At 54.4% G+C, this 21,490-nt stretch overlaps 7 protein-coding genes across 7 annotated transcripts; 3 read left to right on the forward strand and 4 right to left on the reverse strand.

The window, feature by feature from the left end:
- Positions 1-941: 941 nt before the first annotated feature.
- Positions 942-3,216, forward strand: ASPZODRAFT_139444 (hypothetical protein; the record flags this gene model as incomplete). Its single annotated transcript, XM_022724554.1, has 6 exons — positions 942-1,390; positions 1,460-2,167; positions 2,232-2,572; positions 2,641-2,847; positions 2,919-3,119; positions 3,185-3,216. 6 exons carry the CDS (start codon positions 942-944, stop codon positions 3,214-3,216), a joined length of 1,938 nt encoding a protein of 645 aa, XP_022584631.1.
- An 821-nt stretch (positions 3,217-4,037) lies between these two features.
- ASPZODRAFT_149525 (hypothetical protein) lies at positions 4,038-5,664 on the forward strand (the record flags this gene model as incomplete). Its single annotated transcript, XM_022725494.1, has 2 exons — positions 4,038-5,311; positions 5,382-5,664. 2 exons carry the CDS (start codon positions 4,038-4,040, stop codon positions 5,662-5,664), a joined length of 1,557 nt encoding a protein of 518 aa, XP_022584632.1.
- Positions 5,665-5,785: 121 nt separating this feature from the next.
- ASPZODRAFT_13216 (hypothetical protein) lies at positions 5,786-9,622 on the reverse strand (the record flags this gene model as incomplete). Its single annotated transcript, XM_022722954.1, has 1 exon — positions 5,786-9,622. One exon carries the CDS (start codon positions 9,620-9,622, stop codon positions 5,786-5,788), a length of 3,837 nt encoding a protein of 1,278 aa, XP_022584633.1.
- A 141-nt stretch (positions 9,623-9,763) lies between these two features.
- Positions 9,764-11,692, reverse strand: ASPZODRAFT_1110696 (hypothetical protein). The gene is made up of 4 exons (XM_022721013.1): positions 11,464-11,692; positions 10,964-11,291; positions 10,447-10,894; positions 9,764-10,395 (listed from the first exon to the last, which is right to left on the reverse strand). The coding sequence occupies exons 2-4, from the start codon at positions 11,219-11,221 to the stop codon at positions 9,905-9,907; spliced, it is 1,197 nt and encodes a 398-aa protein (XP_022584634.1). The 5' UTR covers positions 11,222-11,291; positions 11,464-11,692; the 3' UTR covers positions 9,764-9,904.
- On the forward strand, positions 11,674-14,603 carry ASPZODRAFT_149527 (hypothetical protein; the record flags this gene model as incomplete). The annotated part of the gene is made up of 10 exons (XM_022725495.1): positions 11,674-11,915; positions 12,155-12,283; positions 12,338-12,384; positions 12,440-12,589; positions 12,656-13,164; positions 13,215-13,336; positions 13,392-13,486; positions 13,540-13,608; positions 13,664-14,035; positions 14,110-14,603. The coding sequence occupies 10 exons, from the start codon at positions 11,674-11,676 to the stop codon at positions 14,601-14,603; spliced, it is 2,229 nt and encodes a 742-aa protein (XP_022584635.1).
- Positions 14,362-16,121, reverse strand: ASPZODRAFT_1106889 (hypothetical protein). Its single transcript, XM_022721004.1, has one exon. The coding sequence runs from the start codon at positions 15,774-15,776 to the stop codon at positions 14,724-14,726; it is 1,053 nt and encodes a 350-aa protein (XP_022584636.1). The 5' UTR covers positions 15,777-16,121; the 3' UTR covers positions 14,362-14,723.
- ASPZODRAFT_1108114 (hypothetical protein) lies at positions 16,030-19,583 on the reverse strand. The gene is made up of 7 exons (XM_022721007.1): positions 19,330-19,583; positions 18,791-19,229; positions 18,367-18,728; positions 17,441-18,287; positions 17,195-17,378; positions 16,482-17,124; positions 16,030-16,421 (listed from the first exon to the last, which is right to left on the reverse strand). Exons 1-7 carry the CDS (start codon positions 19,402-19,404, stop codon positions 16,284-16,286), a joined length of 2,688 nt encoding a protein of 895 aa, XP_022584637.1. The 5' UTR covers positions 19,405-19,583; the 3' UTR covers positions 16,030-16,283.
- Between the last annotated feature and the right edge of the window lie 1,907 nt (positions 19,584-21,490).

The following is a 21,490-nucleotide window of genomic DNA, read 5'->3' on the forward strand; positions in this document are numbered from 1 at the left end:
CCCCCAAGCAGTTAGTCGTGGTACCTCCAGGCAAGGTACCTGCTTTTGGTGGGTACTACCCGTGCTGCGAGCCTGTGCCCAGGCATGCAGATGCTCCCATACCCCCCGAGTCCCATCCAGGGTCTCTGTACCACATACAGGTACACAGTACATACTTCGTAGACACTCTGTAGGGGGGGAACTAGGTAAGGTATCTAGTACTGGAGTACTAGGTACCTACCTAACTGAACCAGTAGGAAACCCCAGCAGGCAGCCTTGAATGACAAAAATACATCCGACACAGCAGATCGATCGCGCTCGACGTCTCCCTGCAGCACGTTCCTCTCAGAAATAACCCCATTGGCCCGGGGCAGCGTGGATTCTCCTTGGCTCCCCTGCATGGGACACCCCCTGGCCAGAGCCTCCCAGCCAATCGATCGGGACTGTGCGCGACCCGCGCCACCCCAAAGACGTTGACAGGTGACACCCACGGGCGCATAGCTTTCGGTGCTAAGGAAATTTCTGGGTCTTGATCCCCCCCGGCCGGTGAGCAGTTCGTTACTGCCTGCGAAAAACGCTCGCTGGTCGCCAAGGGGGGCCCAAGGGAACCCAAGGGAACCCAAGGGAGCCTGTATGAGGTATTATGTCCTACGTTAGTAGGTATGCCCCGAGAGAAATGGCCTGGCGTAGTCGCGTGCCTGCCACTGGCCGTGGATACACGTGTGGGCGGTGGTTAGCAAACAAGCTGCCTCCAGGCCACCGTGATCCCCTCCCTCGGGTACTTACCTACCTACCTACCTACCTAGTGGCTATACCGCTGTCGACGAGGAGTCGTACATGGCCGCTTGAGCTGAAGCTGTGAATGTTCGAGATCGGAATAGTCGTGTGCAGTCTCGTTGTGACTCTGATCGTTCTATATATCGTTCTATCCACCCCCCCTTACCCCACAGGAACCGTGCGGAATGAGCTTCGGATGGAGTATTGGAGATCTTATCCAGGGTGCCACCATTGCCTGGAACATCTATGAGAGTGTCGCTGATGGTCCCAAAAGTGCAAAAAGCGACTTTGCGGCCTTCAAGGAAGAGTTCTCCGTCGTCAAGGGTCTGCTGGCCCAGTTAGAAGATGCTCACGGCAAAGAGACCGCCTCAGGGGCTCACCTGGGATCCGGATACACCACGCTCGTCAAGGACTGCACCCGTTTCATCGACAAGCATAAACGCCTCGCCCAACAGTCAGAGTCGGTCACCGCCTCGGCGCGGGTTCGCATCCTCTTCCAACAAGTCACCTGGCCCCTCGAACGGGCGGAGGCTCAAAAGCTGCGCGAGGATCTCAGCCGTTATGTGAATATTGCGGTGATGAAAAACACGGAGCAGGCGCGCCTGGATAATCTGGAAATGCTCCGGACTCTGAAGTACGTTGTTGTCTCGAAGATCTTGAAGACTGCACTTGTTGCTCTCTGCCACGATTGCTGATCACGTAGGACGATGAGCAACCAAGTTTCTATCCTCCTGCGGCTGTGTCTACCAGATATGAATGATATGAATGATAACAACGCTTTGAATATGCATTTCCTGGAGCAACTTAAACAGCGCTTGCTGCTTCACGACAGTTTCCCCGCTATCGAAGAGGATGTACTCTGGTCGCCTCATGGACGACTCGAAAGCCCGGCAGCTCTAGACCGTATCCAAGGTACTTCACTGAAACTTGACCATTTGCTGATGCGCCGCAATACCAGTCTATCCGTCTCATCGCCCAGCCACCGACAGTTCTCGCCGATCCGCAGAGGAACTGTGGAGACCATCGATACCGATGCAACGATTGAGCCGCTGGTTGGCTTTCTGAACAAAATCGGCGGGGATGTCAAGGAGGCGCTTGGGCAGGCAGGTCTCGACTCCGACGCCGTGCCAGGTCAGCGCGCCTTTCAGACTCTTCATCACAACGAGGAGACGCAATCATTGAGCAATGTTATGCAAGACTGGGAGAATTTTAGCAGCTGGCTTGAATTCCAGCAGATGCATTTCCCTACCACCAAGCCGCCAAGGACTGAAGCAGAGCCCCCTCCCGGAAAGAAAGCTGCAAAGACAGCGAGGTCACCACCGCCCGTCATTCCTCCATCTCCTGATCCCGTGATAGAGCCGAGGCAGCGCAGCTACGGAACCCCAGTGGCTACAAATCATCCGATCGAAGTGTAAGAGTTTGTATTTAGACCCCGATGCTACGGGCTTTTTCTAACCGCTGTCCTTTTTCCCCAGTGTTTTCCCGCATCCTGTTTCACCCGACAAGCATCTCCATCGCGCCATTGCATGCAATATAACCATCTTTTTCAATTCGTATACACACGAGGCCGAGTTCCTAGAGGCCACGGAAGTGGGTGGACAAGCCAAAGTGACGCATCTGATGTACGACCAGCAGCCCGGAAAGTCAGCACAGACCTCTTTGATTCCGTACATCCCGAGCCGGCAGGTAAAAGGGGGCACAGCCTCACGTCCATACCGACTGTACTTCCAAGGTGGTCATCGATACAAGATCAACAAGAGCGGCAAGATCGAAAGAGGGTATATCTCGCCGGTCTATGTCTGTCACGACCAAGAAGGTAAGGACGCTGCTCTTACCACCCACTCATAAAGGACCCTCTTTCCGTGCTGATGATAACCATGATAGACTTCATGACCTTTCAAAGCATCTTGCTAGGCTGTAAAATCACATTCGACGCAGACGTGTGCCGCATCGAGACCGACGGTGGTGATACCCATTGCGACCTCGAAACTGTCCGTATTTTAGAGGACCCTGTGGCCAGCCGTCGTAGCATTGTCTACTTTGCCTCTCATCGAGGTGGACGGATGTTGCCTGGCTTCATGGACTGGCAAGGTAGGTTATGCTGAGCCCCGCGAGGACCAACCTCCCCCCCCTCCCGGGTTACAGGACACTGATCGTCACAGTGGCCGAGTTTGACGATCCTAAGAGGAGCAAAAAGTCCCTCAAACTTCCATTGCGGCAGGGGTCGTTAAGCCGCCGCTACTCGGTGGAAAGCACCATGACGACCTCGTCTCACGACTCGCGCACGTCCAAATCCGGCAAATCCGGGAGATCCGATCCCATGCGGTTCAAGGCATTGCACTTTGTCTTCCACAACGAGAAGGGTGAGTACTGGTACCTAGCTATGCGTCAATTGTGTTTCTTGTCAAAATGAAGACCTGCTCAACAGACCAGACTGCGAGAGATTTGAAAAGACATTGAAGGCACGGCCAAACAACCTACATTAGACACGACACTTTTCCCCTATGATATGGAATTGGGATGAGCAATGCTGCACCCGATAAGCCGTCATCCATTTCGAAACCCGCTGTGAACACCTGGACCGTCTTAAGACGACCTATCTGATAACGCGTCATCGAGACGCCCGTATATCCGTATACCCGAGCACCAGAACCTGCCGAGTCTATCTCCGTATATCCGCCTCTTTGTATATATCCGGGCGTGTCTGCAATGGCGCGTCGGCCTCCTGAGGAAATTAATTTTTGGCATTTTCTGGATGAAATATATCCCGGCACTATCGCTACCGATCTGAAGTTCTTGTCTAATGTGCAGTAATCCGACACCTGTCGTTAGTATCGTCATGTCTTCACGGCGGGATCTCGCCGAGCCGACAGATCCTGGTAAGGATGCTTGCCAATGCCGACCGATGCAGATCATAGACGCAGTCGCCCTCCATGACCTGTCAGGATAAACGCAAAGCAACCTCCCAGCAATCCTTTCCGACGGCTTTTCAGCCAGAATCCGACGGAACGCACTGGGCGGATCCGCCAATGTGATGTGATTGACCATTGCTGGGCCGCGTTTTCGGCCCAGACCCAGCCATGACGCAAGAAAAGTCTGGCTCGGCACAGCTTAGTCCACCGATTCGGGAGGCGAGCCCCCCGCTGGCTTGGGGGATATATGAGTACCTATGAGCCGTCGGCAGGAACTGGGGTGACTGACTTCGTGAGGATATGGGTTGAGGAAATCGTGTCCCTGCTTAAAACGGTCTAGGGTGGGTAAAAAAAAAGAAGGGAAAAGACATGTATTCGCAAGATACGACGCCGAGGCTGTCGGCCGATTGGAACGACCTACACAAACATCCGACGCATCCCCGTGAGGACTCGGAACCCGAAGCATTCACCAGACTCGAGACGGCGCAGTCGCATCTGCCGCTGCCGTCGTCGATATGGAAGGAGAGCATCTTCGTGGCGACGGTATGCATGGGTCAGTTCATGACTCAGGCGGGCCTCTGCGCAGCCATCGCACCGGTTCACATCATCGGCAAGTCCTTTTCGGTCACCAACGCGGCAGAGTTGAGCTGGTACGCCGCAGCGTACAGTCTCACGGTGGGGACCTTTATCCTTGTTGCCGGCCGCCTGGGTGATGTTTACGGCCACCGGCTGCTCTTCATCGTCGGGTTCGTCTGGTTTGGCGTCTGGTCCCTCATTGCCGGCTTCAGTGCGTGGTCCGGCTCGCAGATTTTCTTCGACGTCTGCCGTGCTCTGCAGGGTATCGGCCCGGCCATGGTGCTGCCCAATGCCATCGCCATCCTGGGCCGCACGTATCCGCCCGGCCCACGCAAGGAGATGGTCTTCAGCCTGTTCGGCGCCACGGCTCCCAACGGGTTCATCATCGGGGGGGCGTTTGCCTCGCTGTTCGCCGAGCGGGTCTGGTGGCCATGGGGATACTGGGTGCTGGGCATGGTGTGTTTTGTGCTGGCGGTAATGGGCCGACTAGTCATCCCCGCCACGCCGCGGCCGCACTTTGACGACGACAAGCTGCGGTTCTGGACTCGGCTCGACCTGGCCGGCGCCTCGACGGGCATCTCAGGCCTGGTCCTCATCAACTTTGCATGGAACCAGGCGCCGCTGGTCGGCTGGGCGGAACCGTACACGTACGCCCTGCTCATCGTCGGCTTCGTGCTCCTTGCGGTGTTTGCCCTGATCGAACGCTCCGCCGCGTGTCCGCTCCTCCCGCGCTCCGTCTTCACGGGAGACATGGCCTGGGTCCTGGGCTGCATCTCCGCAGGCTGGTCCAGCTTCGGCATCATCATCTACTACTTCTACCAGTTCATGGAGGTCATCAAGGGCGACTCCCCGCTACTGGCCACCGCGAAATGGTCCGCCGCCACCATCTCGGGCGCCATCGCTGCCATTGTCACGGGCTTCCTGCTCGGCCGCTTGCCCCCCAGCGTCATCATGTTCTGCGCCATGCTCGCCTTTACCGCCGGCTTGACCATCTTCGCCACCGTCCCCGTCGACCAGATCTACTGGGGTCAGGCCTTCGTTGTCAGTATAATCACCTCGTGGGGAATGTAAGTTTCTTCTCTTTATTATCGTAAATGTTTTTTTTTTTTTTTTTTTTTTTTTTTTCTAATAATCCAGGGATATGTCTTTCCCCTCCGGCACGCTCATCCTCAGCAACGCAATGCACAAACACCACCAGGGCCTTGCGGCGTCTCTGGTCAGCACTACAGTCAACTATTCCATTTCGCTCGGGCTAGGCTTCGCCGGCACGGTCGAAGCCCACGTCAACGACGGTGGCAACAACGTCCTCCGTGGATACCGCGGCGCGTTATACATGGGCGTCGGGCTTGCCGGGTTGGGACTCGTAGTCTCCATCTGTTTCATGTTCGTCAGCTGGAAACGATTCCGGAAGGGCTATTAGTGTTTGGCTTTTTGCTTTGGAAGTTTTATTCATTATAGATATTGAATCATACCCGAAATACAATAGAATTGTTTAGTCATACCCGAACACAAACACAATAATAGAGAGAGAGAGAATTTATTCATTCTGCCTTCCCCCATCCACCACCCCCAGCAGTCATGATGACGATACGATCGTGTTTCTGCATGGAAACGGTGTTCTTGCCCCCGATGTTGACCACCTTCTCTGCACCCGTCTCCTCGTCGGTGGTGATCCACAGGTTCAGGCCCGCCTGGGCATCTTCGCCGCCCTCGAGCCCGTACGGACGGAAGACCCGCCGCTCGGAGAGGATGGAGCATTCGATCGAGGTGAGGAACTCGATGTCACGCACCACCCCGTCGCCGCCAGGGTGCAGGCCTTTCCCACCCGACCCGGGCCGCAGCGTGAACCGCCGCAGGAGCGTCGGGTAGCGCTTTTCGAGGATCTCCGGGTCCGTGATCCGCGTGTTGGTCATATGCACGTGGATGCCGGACTCGCCTCGCCAAGTCGGGCCTGCGCCCGCACCACCCGCGATGGTCTCGTAGTATCCGAAACCCGGGATGGTGGTGCCCGTGTCCGGGTCGGTCTTGGTGTTGTGGCCGAAGGTGAGGTTGTTGCAGCAGCCCTGTGAGGCGGCGCAGGCGTTGAACGCCTTGAGCACCACATCTGTGATGCGCTGCGAGGTCACCACGTTGCCGCCCACCACGGCCGCCGTCTTGGATGGGGACAGGATGCACCTGTCCGGCACGCGGATATCGATTGGGGCCAGGCACCCTTGGTTCAGCGGCATGTCGGTCTTGATCAAGCAGCGTAGACAGTAGATCACGGCCGAGTGGGTGATGGCGATCGGGGCGTTCCAGCTGCCATACACCTCGGGCCCGGTGCCGGCGAAGTCAAAGACGGCGGAGCCATCCTCGCCGTTGATGGTGATTTTGAGCTTAATGGGCGTCCCGTCGTCCATGTAGTCCACGGCTTCGAGAGGCTTGCCGCCCACACGTTGGTGAAGCCCCTTGAGCAACTCGCGCACGGCAGTCTCGGCAGTGGCCTGGATCCCGTACATGTACCGCTGGACCGTCTCGACGCCGTATTCAGCGAAAAGGGCCTGGATCAAAGTGATGCCGCGCGTGTTGGCAGCGATCTGAGCCTTGAGATCCGAGATGTTGTCGCTCAGACAGCGCGTCCCGGTACAGCCGGGGTATTCGGCCGGTTTCTTTAGGAGGAGTTCGATGATCCGCTCTTCGTCAAACACGCCGTTGCTGACAATCTTTTCGCCCTCCATCATGGCCCCCTCCTGCCAGAGCGCGGTTGATTTGGGCGGCATAGACCCGGGCAGGATGCCTCCAATATCGGCATGGTGACCACGCGAGGCAACATAGAACATGATCTTGTCACCACCGGGACGGTCAAATACAGGGGTGATGACGGTGATATCGGGTAGATGGGTGCCGCCAGCACTGGGATGGTTAGCCACGAGAACATCGCCGTCCTCGAGTTTACCCAGCCATCTCTCGTGCTGGTATCTGACGGCGAATTGCATGGATCCCAGATGCACGGGCAGATGAGGAGCGTTGGCGACTAGCCCGCCATCCGGGGAGAACAAGGCGCAGGAGAAGTCCAACCGCTCCTTAATGTTGGTTGATACGGATGTCTTCTGCAGAGTTCTGCCCATCTGTTCGGCAATGGACATGAAACGGTGACCGAAGATCGTCAGACGGATAGGGTCAATTTCCGTTTCGACCTGAGACGGACCAGACTCTGTCTTTGTCTTTTCCAGATCGATAAGGATACACGTCTCGAGGATGTGTGCAACAGCCGAGGGAGCAACAACGATGGTCTGAGTCTCGTCGATGATGATGGCCGGGCCGCGGATGCGAGTAGATTTGGCAAGTTCTTTAAGACGGTAGAGGGGAGTATCGATGCGAGTGGACTGGCCGTCAAAGTAGGCTTTGGACGTACCGGCTGGGGATACAGCGACGTCCTGGATGTTGGCCTCCTTCAGCTGAACCAGGGGACTCTTTTCCGTACGGGCCTGGGCGGACGCGATCGTGCGGACGCGGACATCATCGACGAACACGGCGCGGTCCGAGTTGAAGCCAAACTCGCGACGGTGACGAAGTTTGAACTGTTCGAAGAAGTTGTCGGAATCATTTGGCTTCAGGATCATGAGACCGGTATCGGACCCCTCATACCGCATATTGAGGTACAGCTCGTGGCGAATCTGGTCTGCAGAGAAGCCCTGGCTCTTCATATCGGCTGTCGTCGCCGCGGTCAGGTCTTCAAGCCGCTTGTGCAACATTGACTCGGAGCCCAGGTAGGCGGTGGCGACTGGTTCCTGCGACTCTTTGACCACCTCTGCGAGGGCCAGACCGTACGCCGAAAGAACCGACGAGTACTTGTGGATGATGATGCGCGAAATACCGAGGGAAGCAGCAACGGAGCAGGCATGTTGTCCGCCCGCGCCTCCAAAGCAGGAGAGATGGTGCGAGGCCGTCTCGAAGCCACGGGCCTCGGTAAGATTGCGAATAGGGCGAGCCATGGACTCGTCTGCGACCTTTAAAAATCCCAGGGCGACTTCCTCAGCGGTGAACTCATCCTGGCCCTGTTCCCTGCGCTCCTTGTTGATCTTCTCCGTGAGCTCTGTAAATAACTTCGTTGTGACGTCGGTATCGAGCGGCTGATCCTCACTGGGGCCGAAGATGTGAGGGAAGTACTCTGGCAGCAGACGCCCGAGGAAAAGGTTCGCATCCGTCACTGTGAGAGGACCCCCCTTGCGATAACAGGCTGGACCGGGATGCGCACCCGCAGACTCGGGCCCAACATAGAACAAGCCATTACGCCAGGCCAGGATGGAACCTCCACCAGCTGCCACAGTATTGATGTCCAGCTGGGGCGACTGAATCTGAATACCAGCCACTTTGGAGCCAAACACATGCTCGTAGTGACCGTCGAAGCGGGAGACATCAGTCGAGGTGCCACCCATGTCAAAGCCAATGACGGGGGTCCGCTGGGTTGGGTCCCAGCTCGTCGCCGCAAAGCCGACCACGCCAGCGGCCGGTCCAGACAAGATAGCCTTCAGCCCGCTGAAGTTGCGAAAGTCGACCAAGCCACCGTCAGACTGCATGAACTCGAACCGGCATGCGTCTTGCTTCTCCAGCCCGCCCTCGAAACTGGAGGAGATGGAATCGATGTACGTCTTGATGACGGGCGTCAGGTACGCGTCCGCAGCCGCGGACATGCCGCGCGGCACAATTTTGATCATGGGCTGCAGCCTCGAAGACAGCGTCACGGAAAAGCCCATGGCTTCCGCCAGCTCCCCGATCCGTCTCTCATGCTCCGGGTAGGCGAACGAATGCACCAGGGCCACCGACAGCGACCTGTACCCTTCCTCCTTGAGCCTCTCGAGCTCCGCCTTGACCTCATTAATCTCCAGCTCCTGCACAACCCGGAACTTCTCGCCAGTGACACCCTCGACAACCAGCGCGTTGGGGAAGATATCCTTATCAGCCGATGGGTGGATGGGCACCACCCGCTCGTTGACCTCGACCACGGCCTCGGGGAGCACACCCGGGCGCGCCATGGTCAGATCGAAGATATACGGGCGCGACTGGTCGCCGATCTTGAGCAGATCCTTGAAGCCCTTGGTGGTGAAGAGGGCCGACCGGGCGCCCTTGCGCTCGAGCAGGGCGTTGGTCGCCACCGTGGTGCCCATCCGCAGACAACCAATACGGTCAAGCTTCAGCGGCGTCCCTCGAGGATGCTTCTCGCCCACCAGCTCGAGAACCTGCCGCACGCCCTCCGTGGGGGCATCCTGATAGTGTGCCGGGTCGACGGAGAGCAGCTTCAGGATAATGTCAGGCTGGCCGGGCACGATGGCGTGGACGTCAGTGAAGGTGCCGCCACGGTCGATGGAGATGGTGATCTTCTCACTATCGGAGGCCATCTTGAAACAATAGTGTCTAAGTCTTCATTGATCTCATTCCCACCGAGGAAGGAGGGGCAGCAGCAGCTGGTTAAATACACTGACTGATTCATTGCTTCGAAATACGCGCGGGGAAGTCGCGATAAGGATACGAGTCACGTGTCGGCCCGACGCCCCCCTCTGGATAGTCGGCAGTCGGCCCGGTGAATGAGTCAGCATACGAGGCCTGCTGCCTGAGGCATGAGGGTCGCGTGCCCAGGTTCAATTGCTGTTACCATATTATTTAATGGAGAACTTTGTATCTTAATTTATTTCCATCTCCCTCACAACTACCGGAATCAGCTTCTTCAATACCAGCCAGACAAGCTGCCGCTCAAAGTCTGTCCACATGCTGCAATATAGAGCCCGGAAAGCGTCGTTCAGAAGCCGTTGTTGATCGGAACGGCCGACAAGCCAACGGTCAGGGTTAAAGGCGTGGGTGTCTAGTCCAAACAGGTCATGGTTGTGCCGCAGGAGATACACGCTGCATTCGACTGTGGCGCCCTGCGGAAGGTGGTGTCCGGTTGAGAGACTGACACCGTCCCGAGGGATTGTCGTGCCTGATAATATTCTATTTTCATCGGCAAAACAGCGGGTGCACTCTTTAAGTACAGCATCGAGATAGGGAAGTTGATTCAGTTCCGCCCAGCGCGGCTGATCAGAGAGATGGCCTTGGATGTAAGCCACATCGAGTTCGTGGAGCAGGCGGATGGCCACCGAGGGGTGGTCCAGCAGAGTGCGGACCGTTGAGGTAAGCATCGACGACACCCGGGGTGTGAGGTCTGTCGCTGTGGCTGAATATGGAGGAGGGGATGCGTCGGAGTTGTACGTTGCGGCGGCTGGGCCTGGCAGCTCATCTGCCGAAGATAGTGCGAGGCCTGGGGCTGCTGTTCGACAGATGCAGGTCCGGGCACCACCGTATCTCTTGCGCTTCAGCTGCGCTGTAGGGCTCTTTAAGAGCCAGTATTCGACCATCGCAAAGACCCTCGAAGCCCTTTGTCTACTGGCATGCCGCAGTTGGTGCTGGGTATCGTTTTGTGTGCGGTACGAGAGATGAGGACTGTGCGCCAAGCGGTTCGCGAGTTCTGTCGTGAAAGTCGAGAAAATCACAGACAGACCAGCTGCCTGATGCTGTCTCAGGGAGTCAAAAAGGGGCCCTACGCATTGGTCGATCGCCGTCTCGTATATGACGGTGTCTTGAGGGTGGTGAAAAGGGGCTGCCGGAAGACGATCTACAGACATCTCGTGGCGAACCTTGCACCTGTCAGCCAACATCCACAGCAGTGGTCGCGCATAGAAGCCAATCACTAGATATATAGTTACCTCTGAGCTCTCTCTATCGACAATCGTCGCCACCGCGGTCGGATCAGACACACTGACGGCGTTGGGACCCGTACGCACGACAGGGCCATATCTTTGATGGAGGCGGGCCATTTCACGAGCGTAACCAGGCCGCCTTCGATTGTATATACCCCAGAGACTCGATATCCCGGCAGAGACCGGTCCTGGAATCCTCCTCAGGCGCAAATAGTTGCAGAGCGCGACGACAGGTAGCACCAACACCGCGATGAGGGGCAGCATAGCAGTTCCCCACAGACATGGTTGGCTAACGACCGGAGAAAAGCCTCTTCTCAGACATAACGAAGCAATTCTCAATCATAATTAGTCGCCTCCAGCGGCGGTTACTAATAGCTCCCAGGTAAACCCAAATACGACCACCCAAGAACCTTGGAAGATGGCGTGGTCCGCCCAGGGACTATTCCGAGGCAGAAAAAGAACCGGGCAGCCCCGGAGAGGTGGAACCTTGCTCGCATCTCACTCACTGTGACAGGACCAGCGAGTTTGGAACTCGACTGACGATCTGCGGGTGACATGTCGACTGGGCGAGCTCGAAGCATGCCGCAAGACCTCCTCAGTCGCTGGTCTGCACGGAGCTGGGGACTGACTGCAAAGAAATTGAGGCTGTATTTCGCCCCGACGGCAGACGCTGACGGACCCGGTTTGTTGACATCACGTGTCGGGCCGACGTGGAAATGGCAGAATGTTTTACCGCCTTCCGTCTGTGGCTGTTGCTTTTCTTTGCTTATCTCCCACTTCCAGCTGGTGCTTGCTCACCTCACGACAAGCGAACTGGTCAGTCGTCTGTTGGATCAGGGGGGAGGAGAGACCCTTTGCTAACTAGTGAACTAGTGATTCATCTCAGACAGCGAAATCCCCGGTATTCGACATCGTCTACCGGTGAGAAGAGGAGCGAGGAGTCAGGGCTCCGTCTCCAGTGAGCGGCTGATAAGAACGTGCAGAGTTGTGGAACCCTGCAGTTAGAGTGTTCTGAACGAAGGAAGGGACATCTCTTGACCTGTAGAGACATGTGAGCGCAGATGTCACGCCATGGTCCACCCCAGACCCAGACGCAGAGATGACCCCCAGCGCCGGCAGCGATCAGAGAAAGCGTCAGTGCGCTGAGTCACCCTGGAGATGGTTCAGGAGAAGATCAACGACTAACCCTGGCTGTAGATGCAAGCGATGTCGAGCCCGGAAGTCAAAGTGTGGAGGCACTCCGCCGCTGCCGTGCGGTCGCTGCGTGAATGACGGACATCGGTGCGAATGGGAAGAGGCTGAGAAACGGTTGACGATCACAGTGAGGTATGGCTGGGCGGTCATTGAAGCGCTGCCGTTCATTACTCACCGTTGTAACAGAGAGTATAATCAACTTCGAGGGCAAGTGGCTGCTGCTGCACAACGAGGTGACTTTGCCAGGTTCCTATACATTGCAGCCAGTAATACTAACCATATGCTCAGGTGAAACTATCAGTAATACCACTACATCTCCCGCCACGGCACATAGTTCGGTTCATGGGCCACAACCCGGAAGAGACAGTCCGGCAGAGCGGGAAGATTACTGGACCCGTGGGATTGACAATCTGCTGGTGAACCAATCTGGAGAGCATCGTACGTGGAGTCGCAATTTGAATATCCTTCTCTCAGAAAAGGCTGTAGGCTAAATGGATGCCTCAGGGTTCTTGGGTCCGACGTACGCCCTCAACTTTGCTCGAAGACTCAATCCGACATGGAACAGCCTGGCCTGGGATGTTCGGCCGTTATATGATGACCCTAACTCACTACGACAACCAACTGACCCAAGAATTCCACCGTTACCCTCACTTGAGTCTGTAAAGCGGCTGTTCTGGGTGCATTATTCCTTCATTGGCACCATCTTCTCTTTCATCGACCCGGCCATGTTTGAAGAGCGACTGGACAAGATGTACAACAAACCGGCAGACTTCGCCAGCCCAGATTCGTGTCTGGTATACTGCCAGGTCCTCCTTGTCATCGCCTTTGGGCTGTTGTATTCTGTAAACCAGTGGACTGGCGAGGAGGGTCCGCCCGGATTCAAATTCTTCAAATATGCATTACGCCTTCTGCCGGATATCCACGAGGAGGGCTCGATCTTCTTTGTAGAGGTTTTATGTTACGTCGCGTATTATATGCAGAACCTGAACAGGCGAGACGCTGCGTTTCTCTATGTACGTGGGATGAGAAGACAACATCACCTCGTTGCTAATCTGTTATCGAGGTCGGTCTGGGTCTTCGCATGGCCATCTCGCTCGGCTTGCACCAAGAAGTCTCCGGAGAGTTTACCGATTTTGAAAGAGACCGTCGTCGACGGGCATGGTGGTCTGTTTACAGTCTAGACAGGTATCAAAACACCTCTTCCATCCATTTCTGCCACTTTGTGACTCAGACTTTCCAGGCTCCTATCTGTCAAGTCCGGGAATCCGATCACTATCCACGATGAGGATATTAGCACTGAATGGCCGATTACAGCAGTAAGCTCATCTCCTTCATGTCAGCCCGCTATCCTCACCCTCGTTAAATCTACAATCAGGGACTGCCAGAAGATCAGTGGCGTTCTATAGTCCTGATCAATTACACCCAGCTGTCCAGGATTCTTGGGCGAGTGGGTGAAGGTGAACCGCTCATTGCTAGGCATTTTTCATCTTCATCAACTCATATCGATTCTAGAAATCTATCGCAAGAAACCCCGATCTGGAACAAGTCTGCTGGCTTCAGTACAAAGGATCACAAACGATCTGTCCTGCTGGCTTCGGGACCTCCCAGAGCGGTTGCGCATCGAGTTCTCCAATCTGCACAATCAGATCGACCGCGAGTCAGCCTCGATATTTCTACATTTCTACTCGTGCATCATCATGACCGTCCGTCCCCTCGTCTTCAATGTCATCCAGCGACGGCTAGAGGCCGACGCTGTAGGCTCCGCTCCAGATGACTGGAAGCAAGGTTTATCACAAACAGCCGTGTCGGTGATTGAAAGCTGCATCACCGCAGCTCGTGCAACAATATTCATCATGAACGCGTCGGCGCAGCGGAATCTCGTGGGTCAGTTTTCTCTCATCCTTTTCCACGCTTCCAATCAGTGAGTGTGTTTTCATATTAAAAAATGGTCCATAAAGCAACCTACGGTTATTTCGATGGAGAATATGCATTTTCCGCCGCTCTGCTCCTGGTCATGGTCAATGCAGCCTTCCCGTATAACGAGGCGAACGCGCTGGCCATGGAGGCCGCTATCCATCTCCTACGTGGGATGGGTGATCGTGGAAACAGATATATCGAATCCCGGCACGCCCTGCTCCTCGACCTTCGGGCATCCATGAATTCCAAACATAAACCACCACAGGGGCCACAGGAGTCTGCATCGGTAACCCTCGAGCCCCCGGGAACCTCCCAGCCGATTGGGGTGCCCAAGGACCCCCAAGGAGACATTCAGGAAGCAGGAAGTGGGCCGATGCCCGAGTGGCCACTGCCAGGCTCTATGCCAGCTGCAAGAGATATTGATTTCACATTCGACATCAATGATGATCCAGGTTTGTGGGACAGGGTCCTGAATGCCATCCATATTGACGATGCGGATATGATTGATTGGACATTGAGGAGAGAAACCGCATAGACAGCTACCAACTGCATTGGTGCATTTGTTACAATGTATCGTTCTATAGACTCTAATCTGGGCAGTGGGATTATATTTCAGTAATAGCTGGGGCATTATACAACTAAAGGAAGAACCCCACTAAACCACGACAGGCATTCTCTGCTCCAACTGCAAGAATGCCTTTGCAGAATCGACGACCGTCTGCTCTAGGGAGTGGTACTTGACGCCGAGGACCTTCTCGGAGCGCGAGTGATCGATCTTGTACATGTCGACGCCCTCGAAGCCGCTGCCCGGCGTGCCGACGGGGACCCGGGATCTCAGCTCGGGCAGCTTGTCGCGCAGGATGTCCGCGACCTGCTGGTTGGTGAAGTTGCCCTCGCAGAGGAAGAACCGGTTCCCGCCCGCCTCGGGGACCTCGAAGGCGCGGCGGTGGGCGAACGCCACGTCGCGCACGTCGACCCACGAATACAGCACGTTGGGGGGAACAGGGTCGTCCGGCTTGCTCTCGGGCGACATGATGCGGTACAGATCGGCGGAGGAGGTGTTCAGGCTGGCGAGGTTGGCCGTTGCGTTGCGGTTGGGCCCGTACACCATTGCGGGCAGGATGGTGACGAGATCGAAATGCGGATAACTCGCCTGCATAAAGTCCCAGGCGGCGTGCTCGGCGCCCGTCTTGGCCGCCGTGTACGCCAGCACGGGCGGGGTGAGCGCCTTCTTCGCCTGTTGGTATGTGATGGGATTCCAGTCCTTCTCGCTGTAGACGTGTCCCGGCCGGTTCCCCAGCGACATATCCACCATGGCGGCGAAGGAGGAGGTGAGGACCACGCGCTTGACGTCCGGGGCATGCGCCTGCACCGCGCTGAGGATGTTGGTCGTGCCGTCGATGCTGGGCCGAAGGAGCTCGCGCTCGTTGCTCTGCACCTGCGTGTGGAAGGGCGACGCATTGTGCACGACCCCGTGGACATCCTTGACGGCCTCGTCAAAGGCGTGCGCTTGCGCCATGTCTGGCACGATCGTGAGGTCCAGTCGGGACTCCTGGTCCGGGAACGTACGCCGTACCTTCAGCGCGGCCTCTTCGCTGCGCACCGTGCCTCGCACAATGTATCCTGCTGATAGGAATTCCTCTACAATGTGCGTCCCCATGAAGCCCGAGGCGCCCGTGACAAGGATTGTTTTTTGCTTTGAGACCATGGTGGAAGTTGAGATGAATCGACCGTCGGGATATTGGCATTGAACATTGCATATTCGGGGACGTTAAATTCCTCTCTCCTGTCGGTGGCAAGCATTCTGAATCCGTGTTGACTAAATGGTTACGTTTTTGTTTGCTCCACGGAGTTGGTTTCCAATATGAGGTCATCACGCTTTGTTCAGCAGAAAAGGCTTGACGATAGAGTGAGTACAGCAAGAAATCTCATGTCAGAATTTTTTTTTCCCTTTTTAAATATACAGATGAAGGGCCAATGGTCCAACGGGTCAAGCTAGCCAAAATTCAAGACCAAGACAAGGCTGTCAGTATATAATAAGACATAGTATTTAGAAAGAAGGAACATTCCAAAAGAAAAGAATAACAAGCAAGAATAAAACACAAACAGAAAATAAGACTCGAGTATCTATAAGACAGGAAAAGTCAAGTGGTATCTGGAAAAAGATATATATATATATAAATGATGCCCAATGTCACAGGGCATGGAGGTACGCTCAGTTTCTCTTCACGCAGCACAAGATTCCAGACTTGGCCAAAAACCAAAGGGCACCGAGGAATCGGAATAGAGACAAACCAGCTGTCGTCCAGAGGATAACCTCGAAATACCAGGTGGTGCGGGTGGTGGACGAGTTCTATTGGGAGAGGGTTAGCCTTAAGTTCTTGATGGGGGAAAAAAAATGTCATCGACATACGGTCAAACACATCTTTTTTATTCCATTAGAGGTGATAAAGAGAGCGACGATGATGTTGCTGAAGATCCACAGGAGCACCAAGTTTGTTCGGAAAGATTTATACGAGTCGTCCATGTTCTTGCTATGGTCCTCGGGAGGTTCGACCCAGGGTGCCAGGGCACGCTTAACGGTGGCTTCAAACTGACTGTCGATATCCGCCTGCGGCTTGTCGATTTCCTCAATGAAGTTGGACTTGCTGTCGTCCTTTTTTGTTTGGACGGATGGAAGGGCTTCCGCCTTGTCGGATCCCTTGGTACCCCAGGACACATCGTGCCAGTTGCAGAAGGCGTACACCATCAGAACGTTGATCGAGGAAGTCATGCCGAGGAAATAGGCCCAGGAGGAGGTAAAGATATGCCAGGGGTCCATATACAGGAAGCTGGCGAGGATGTAGATACCATAAGTGGAAGCGAGGGCGATAACCACCACACCTGCTCCACTGGAGGCGAAGAAGGAATACAGGAACGCGCCAATGCCCTCGTTGAAGGTGAATTCATCCACGGATCCCGAGAAGGCATTGACGACAAGGTAGAATGAGAGGATGAGCACATAGGCTTGGACAAAGGCAAAGTAAATAAAAGAGATGGTATAGTAAAACTTGGCACTATGGGATAGATTTAACTTGTTAGTAACGGTCCAGCAATGAATGTATGTCAAGTAACAAAAGAACATACCCTTTTGGTCGGTTACCCAGCGCAAGGATGAACTGCAGCATGAGAGTCAACAAGTATCCATACTTGATGAAGTTGTTAACAATCGGCGATGCATCGTCACCCCAAGGCCAACCTTTCTCTTTGTTCGATGAACTAGGAGTTCCGACCAGGTCCATGATAACCGAACTCGTCAACCAGTAGGCAGCTTCCACCGGTCAGCCAGTCTTTTACGCTCATTTGAGGGCAATGATACGGGACGGAACTTACCAAGGGCAAACCAGGTCATGATCAGGTTGACCATGTTATAAAGCAGTTGGAGATGGAGGAAAAACAGGCGAATGATGTTGTGACCACTCTTGTAAATACGGGTGAAATGCATGACGGCATACAGACTGGCTGCGAATGAACCGTTGAGCCAACGACGTCTCTGACTGATGAATTCCGCGGCACCTTCTGGCACATCAGTTTCACCCTTGGCGGCCTTGACATAGGTTAAATGCCATTTGAAACCGGCTTTGGCCACAAGCTCGAAGCACAAGATTCGATCCTCAGCCAAGAACATGTTCTTTTTGAAGATATTCATTCCTTCAATACCCTTCTTGCCGAGTTGCTTGGAAAGCGTGTGATCGCCATGGAAGTATTGCTCCAGGGGTCTTCCCATGATTGCGCGGTAGCGATACGCAGAGAAAGCTCCAGGCAAGACACTGACATACCCAAAGGAACTTTCGAGCGGCTTATCAAGAATATTAGAGATTTTATATTCAAAGTTCTGCGCAGCCACCAGGGGATTGATCAGCTTCCTCCAGTTAGGACCCAACATGGCGTGGATTTCACCGCAGGAACCGCCCAAGTTTCGGTCATTATAAAAGGACTCCCACAGGTGAAGCAAGGACTTCTTCCCTGGTTTCGTTCCGGCGTCCAGCAGAATCACCACCTCCGGGTTCAGGATTCGACTGAAGGCATTGAAAAGCCAGCGGTGAGAATTGATTTTCTTGCTGTTCTTCTGCTTGAGGCAGAAAATCATCTGCACTGGAGGCAGGTTGGTGGACTCATTTCCTTGCGGGCGGATCAACTGCTGGGTTGCCGTCACAGACAGCTGCGTAGTGTATTCGAACTAGAGACGAATATTAGCATCCATTATAGACGTTTTGTGATCAACGTCAGAGATGGGTAAGAAATGGAAAATCACTCACCACGTGAGCAACCGTTTCCTTGCCGTCGACATCTCGCTTCATGACTCCATCCTGATAAATACCAATGGTGGCCAGCAGATCAAGAGTATTCTTATCGCAAGGGTCGATTCCGTCGAAGACCAGGCAAATAACGATTTTCTGCCAGGCCGGACCTCCCTTGTTCCAGAATTCAGATTTCTTTAAGTTGACAATGTCACGAATATTTTGCATGACACCGTGGAGCGTTCGGGCTGTGAGGACCTTGTCTTCGTTGTAGTATGTGATGGCAATGAGCAACTCGGTATGACGGTTATACATCGCAGTTCGCAAGTTGTAACCGTTGCGGAGGGTGAATTCGTCGGGATCACAAGTCGCCGCGGTGTCTAGAGAGAGAATGTTAGCTAAACCCCCATTTGCCTGTGGTTTGAAGAGGTGGTTGCTCTACATCTCATGTGTGTGAACTCCTCCGGAAACCCTTCCTCCGCCTCTCGGTATTGTGCTTGAATGGCATTCTGAATGGCGCTAGGGACGGGATAGTCGACACTCAGAACGGAGCCCTGCACAAGTTTGATTTTCCTGGTGGCATATCGACGTAAACCAGTGGCGGGAGCCTGCCGTTGTTTCCAGGCCTCAGATGTATCGGACCGGTTGTCTGCGATTGGTGGATCGTACGCGCTGGGCGAGTGAAGGCCAGCATGCGGGTCGCCGTAAGGCATGGGAAAGCCGGTCGAGCCTGAATCATGCAGGGTGTATCGGCGCTGAGACTCAGAGCCTGGGGTTTGGGGATCATCGAACGGGCCATTGTACGCGCCGGGCTCCTGGCGATGGAGGAGAGATTGTGATCCGTCTTCGGCTTCGTCCTTTTCATCATATGCGTAGTGTTGCTAGACAAACAAATTCGTGTTAGTTAAGGGTCCTTCTCCTCTCCAGGTGGATGCCACCAGGAAAAAAAAAAACACCCCCTTCTAGGAGTCGCAAACTTACATTTTGAGACGGGACATTCCGCGAATAGCTGCTGCTCTCACTCAACTGAGGAGAGTGAGTGGAATGGGAAGCCATGGCGGTGACTTGCTCCTCTCAGCAGTAGCTGGGCAAAAAGTCAAACAGAAAGACCGAGGACAATTAATGACAACGACGACGACAACGACGACGATGATGATATGAAAAAAGAAATCAGAGGACACAGTCCAAAAACCCTGAACAGCAAAATTAAGGCCTAGTTCAGGGAAATTGTGGGTGTGAGCTACTCCGTATTTGTCGCAAGTTCGCAACCCCCTGGAAAGGGAATGAATAAAGAAACGACGGTCAGGAGGGAGAATCCAATTACTGTCCCCAGGGGCCTTGTCTCTTTGGATCTCCTGGCGGGTCAACGAAATAGGGCGTTATATGAAGGGTTCCGTCCCATGTCTAGTAGTACCTTAGGCTGAGCTGGACTCCGTGGCTGCTAGCGAGAGAGGCTGTAACAGCGTGCCTACTATTATTAACGAGTCCACGACGATATAATTGGAACCCAGTGGGGGACAGACAAACCAGCAGGGAACAGTAGTAGTGTACCTGATTCAAACAACTGGCAATGGCTGGGATCTGGGTGGTGTGTCCCCCCCCCCTCTCCCTCCCCATCCACGGGCGGTCTAATCCGCCCCTTCAGAAAAGCACGACCAGGCATACTAGGAGGACTCCGTACGGAGCAAGAATGGAGACGATAATTTCGATGAATCCATAGGAAAGAGAAGGCTTGATGGCACGTCGTCAGCTCGGTCATGGATCCGGTGGAGTTCTGTCGTCGACTAACAAGCAGTAGGCATCTTCCGTCATCCAATAGTTCATGTGGCTCTGACGATAAGCGATAAGCCAAAATTCTCGCAGTCAACGCGGATCTTCTTCCGGCAGTTGGTAGGGGGTTATTTGGAGGAGGAATAGATAATTCAAGAAGAAGGAGTGTCTAATATCTCGATGGAATGAATACGTCTCATTCCATGAAAGAATGAGAATGTTGTTCCCGGTCTTTTGCCCCTGGATCCAGAAACCGCACCAAAGCTGGACTTGACTAGGGCAATCCAGAAGCTGACGACACCCGGTTAGGATCCATCCCCAACGAGCCACTGTCTATTACGCGGTCGGAAGCTTGACCGCACGCTAGTGAGGCACAAAAATATCCCTAACCCAGACGTGAGACTGCGCTCAGTGAGCTGGACGCGTCGTCGTCCGTTCTATTCGTCGGATCGGGGGGGAAACGTGGTTCTCACCTCCACTTGGTATCCTTTGGTTCCTGTCCACCCTACCAAAGAGCAAATCCATTGCCAATAAATACCGAGGTATCTGATGAGGCACTGTGGGAGGGTAGATAAAAATATATAGGTCGATGTTTTCTCGAAGGCTGTGCCAAGGTGACGTTTTTTGTTCTATAAAAAAAAAATTAAAACTCGAAGAAGCAACAAATGAATATGAAAGATGAAGGGAAAGAAAAAACCCCCCCACGTCAAGACCGATAAACTAACGGGTGGTGTTCCCCTGTGGTGGTTCAACGTCAGCGGAGGAATCATCAATCAGCTTCCTGCATACGGAGCAAGCAACGCACGTGCAAAGACGATCAAGTCCTTGTTGCCAAGAGATGGCAGATAACTATTTCTCGATATTGTCGGAGGATGCAGGCAAGGGGGCAAAGGCCGCATCACTGGCCGATGGCGACGCTGATTGACGGGCTGGTCAGCATCGTGGAGAAGATCATCCGCACGGAGCAGTTCGCTGGGAATTAATTTCGCGCCGTTCGTTCCGGAGGGGGATCACGTGGTACAGGCCTCAGGCAGGCAGGCTATTCCTTATTATTTGAGCGACGAGAGCTTGACAACCACGGCGAAAGAGGGGCGAGAGAGGACGGGCATCGCAGGAGCTAGCCCAGAGGCCTACGAACAGGATCTGAATTCGCTTTGTTTCCTTTCCATGTCTGACTGACTGCATTTCACTAGCTAGATCCCTATCATGGCCCGCTCTGCCACTGGTAGCAGCCCAGAACTCGCCGATTCCTTGGATAAAGTACGGAGTATCGACCTTGACGAGAATTGCGAAGATCTCGAATTGACATGGAAGGGTGAAGCTTCAAATGACACCAGAGATGGATAGCCGACATGGTAGTGTACGGTCGTTT

The sequence above is a fragment of the Penicilliopsis zonata genome (assembly GCF_001890105.1).
Source record: "Penicilliopsis zonata CBS 506.65 unplaced genomic scaffold ASPZOscaffold_2, whole genome shotgun sequence".
In the NCBI taxonomy this organism is placed as follows: Eukaryota; Fungi; Ascomycota; class Eurotiomycetes; order Eurotiales; family Aspergillaceae; genus Penicilliopsis; species Penicilliopsis zonata.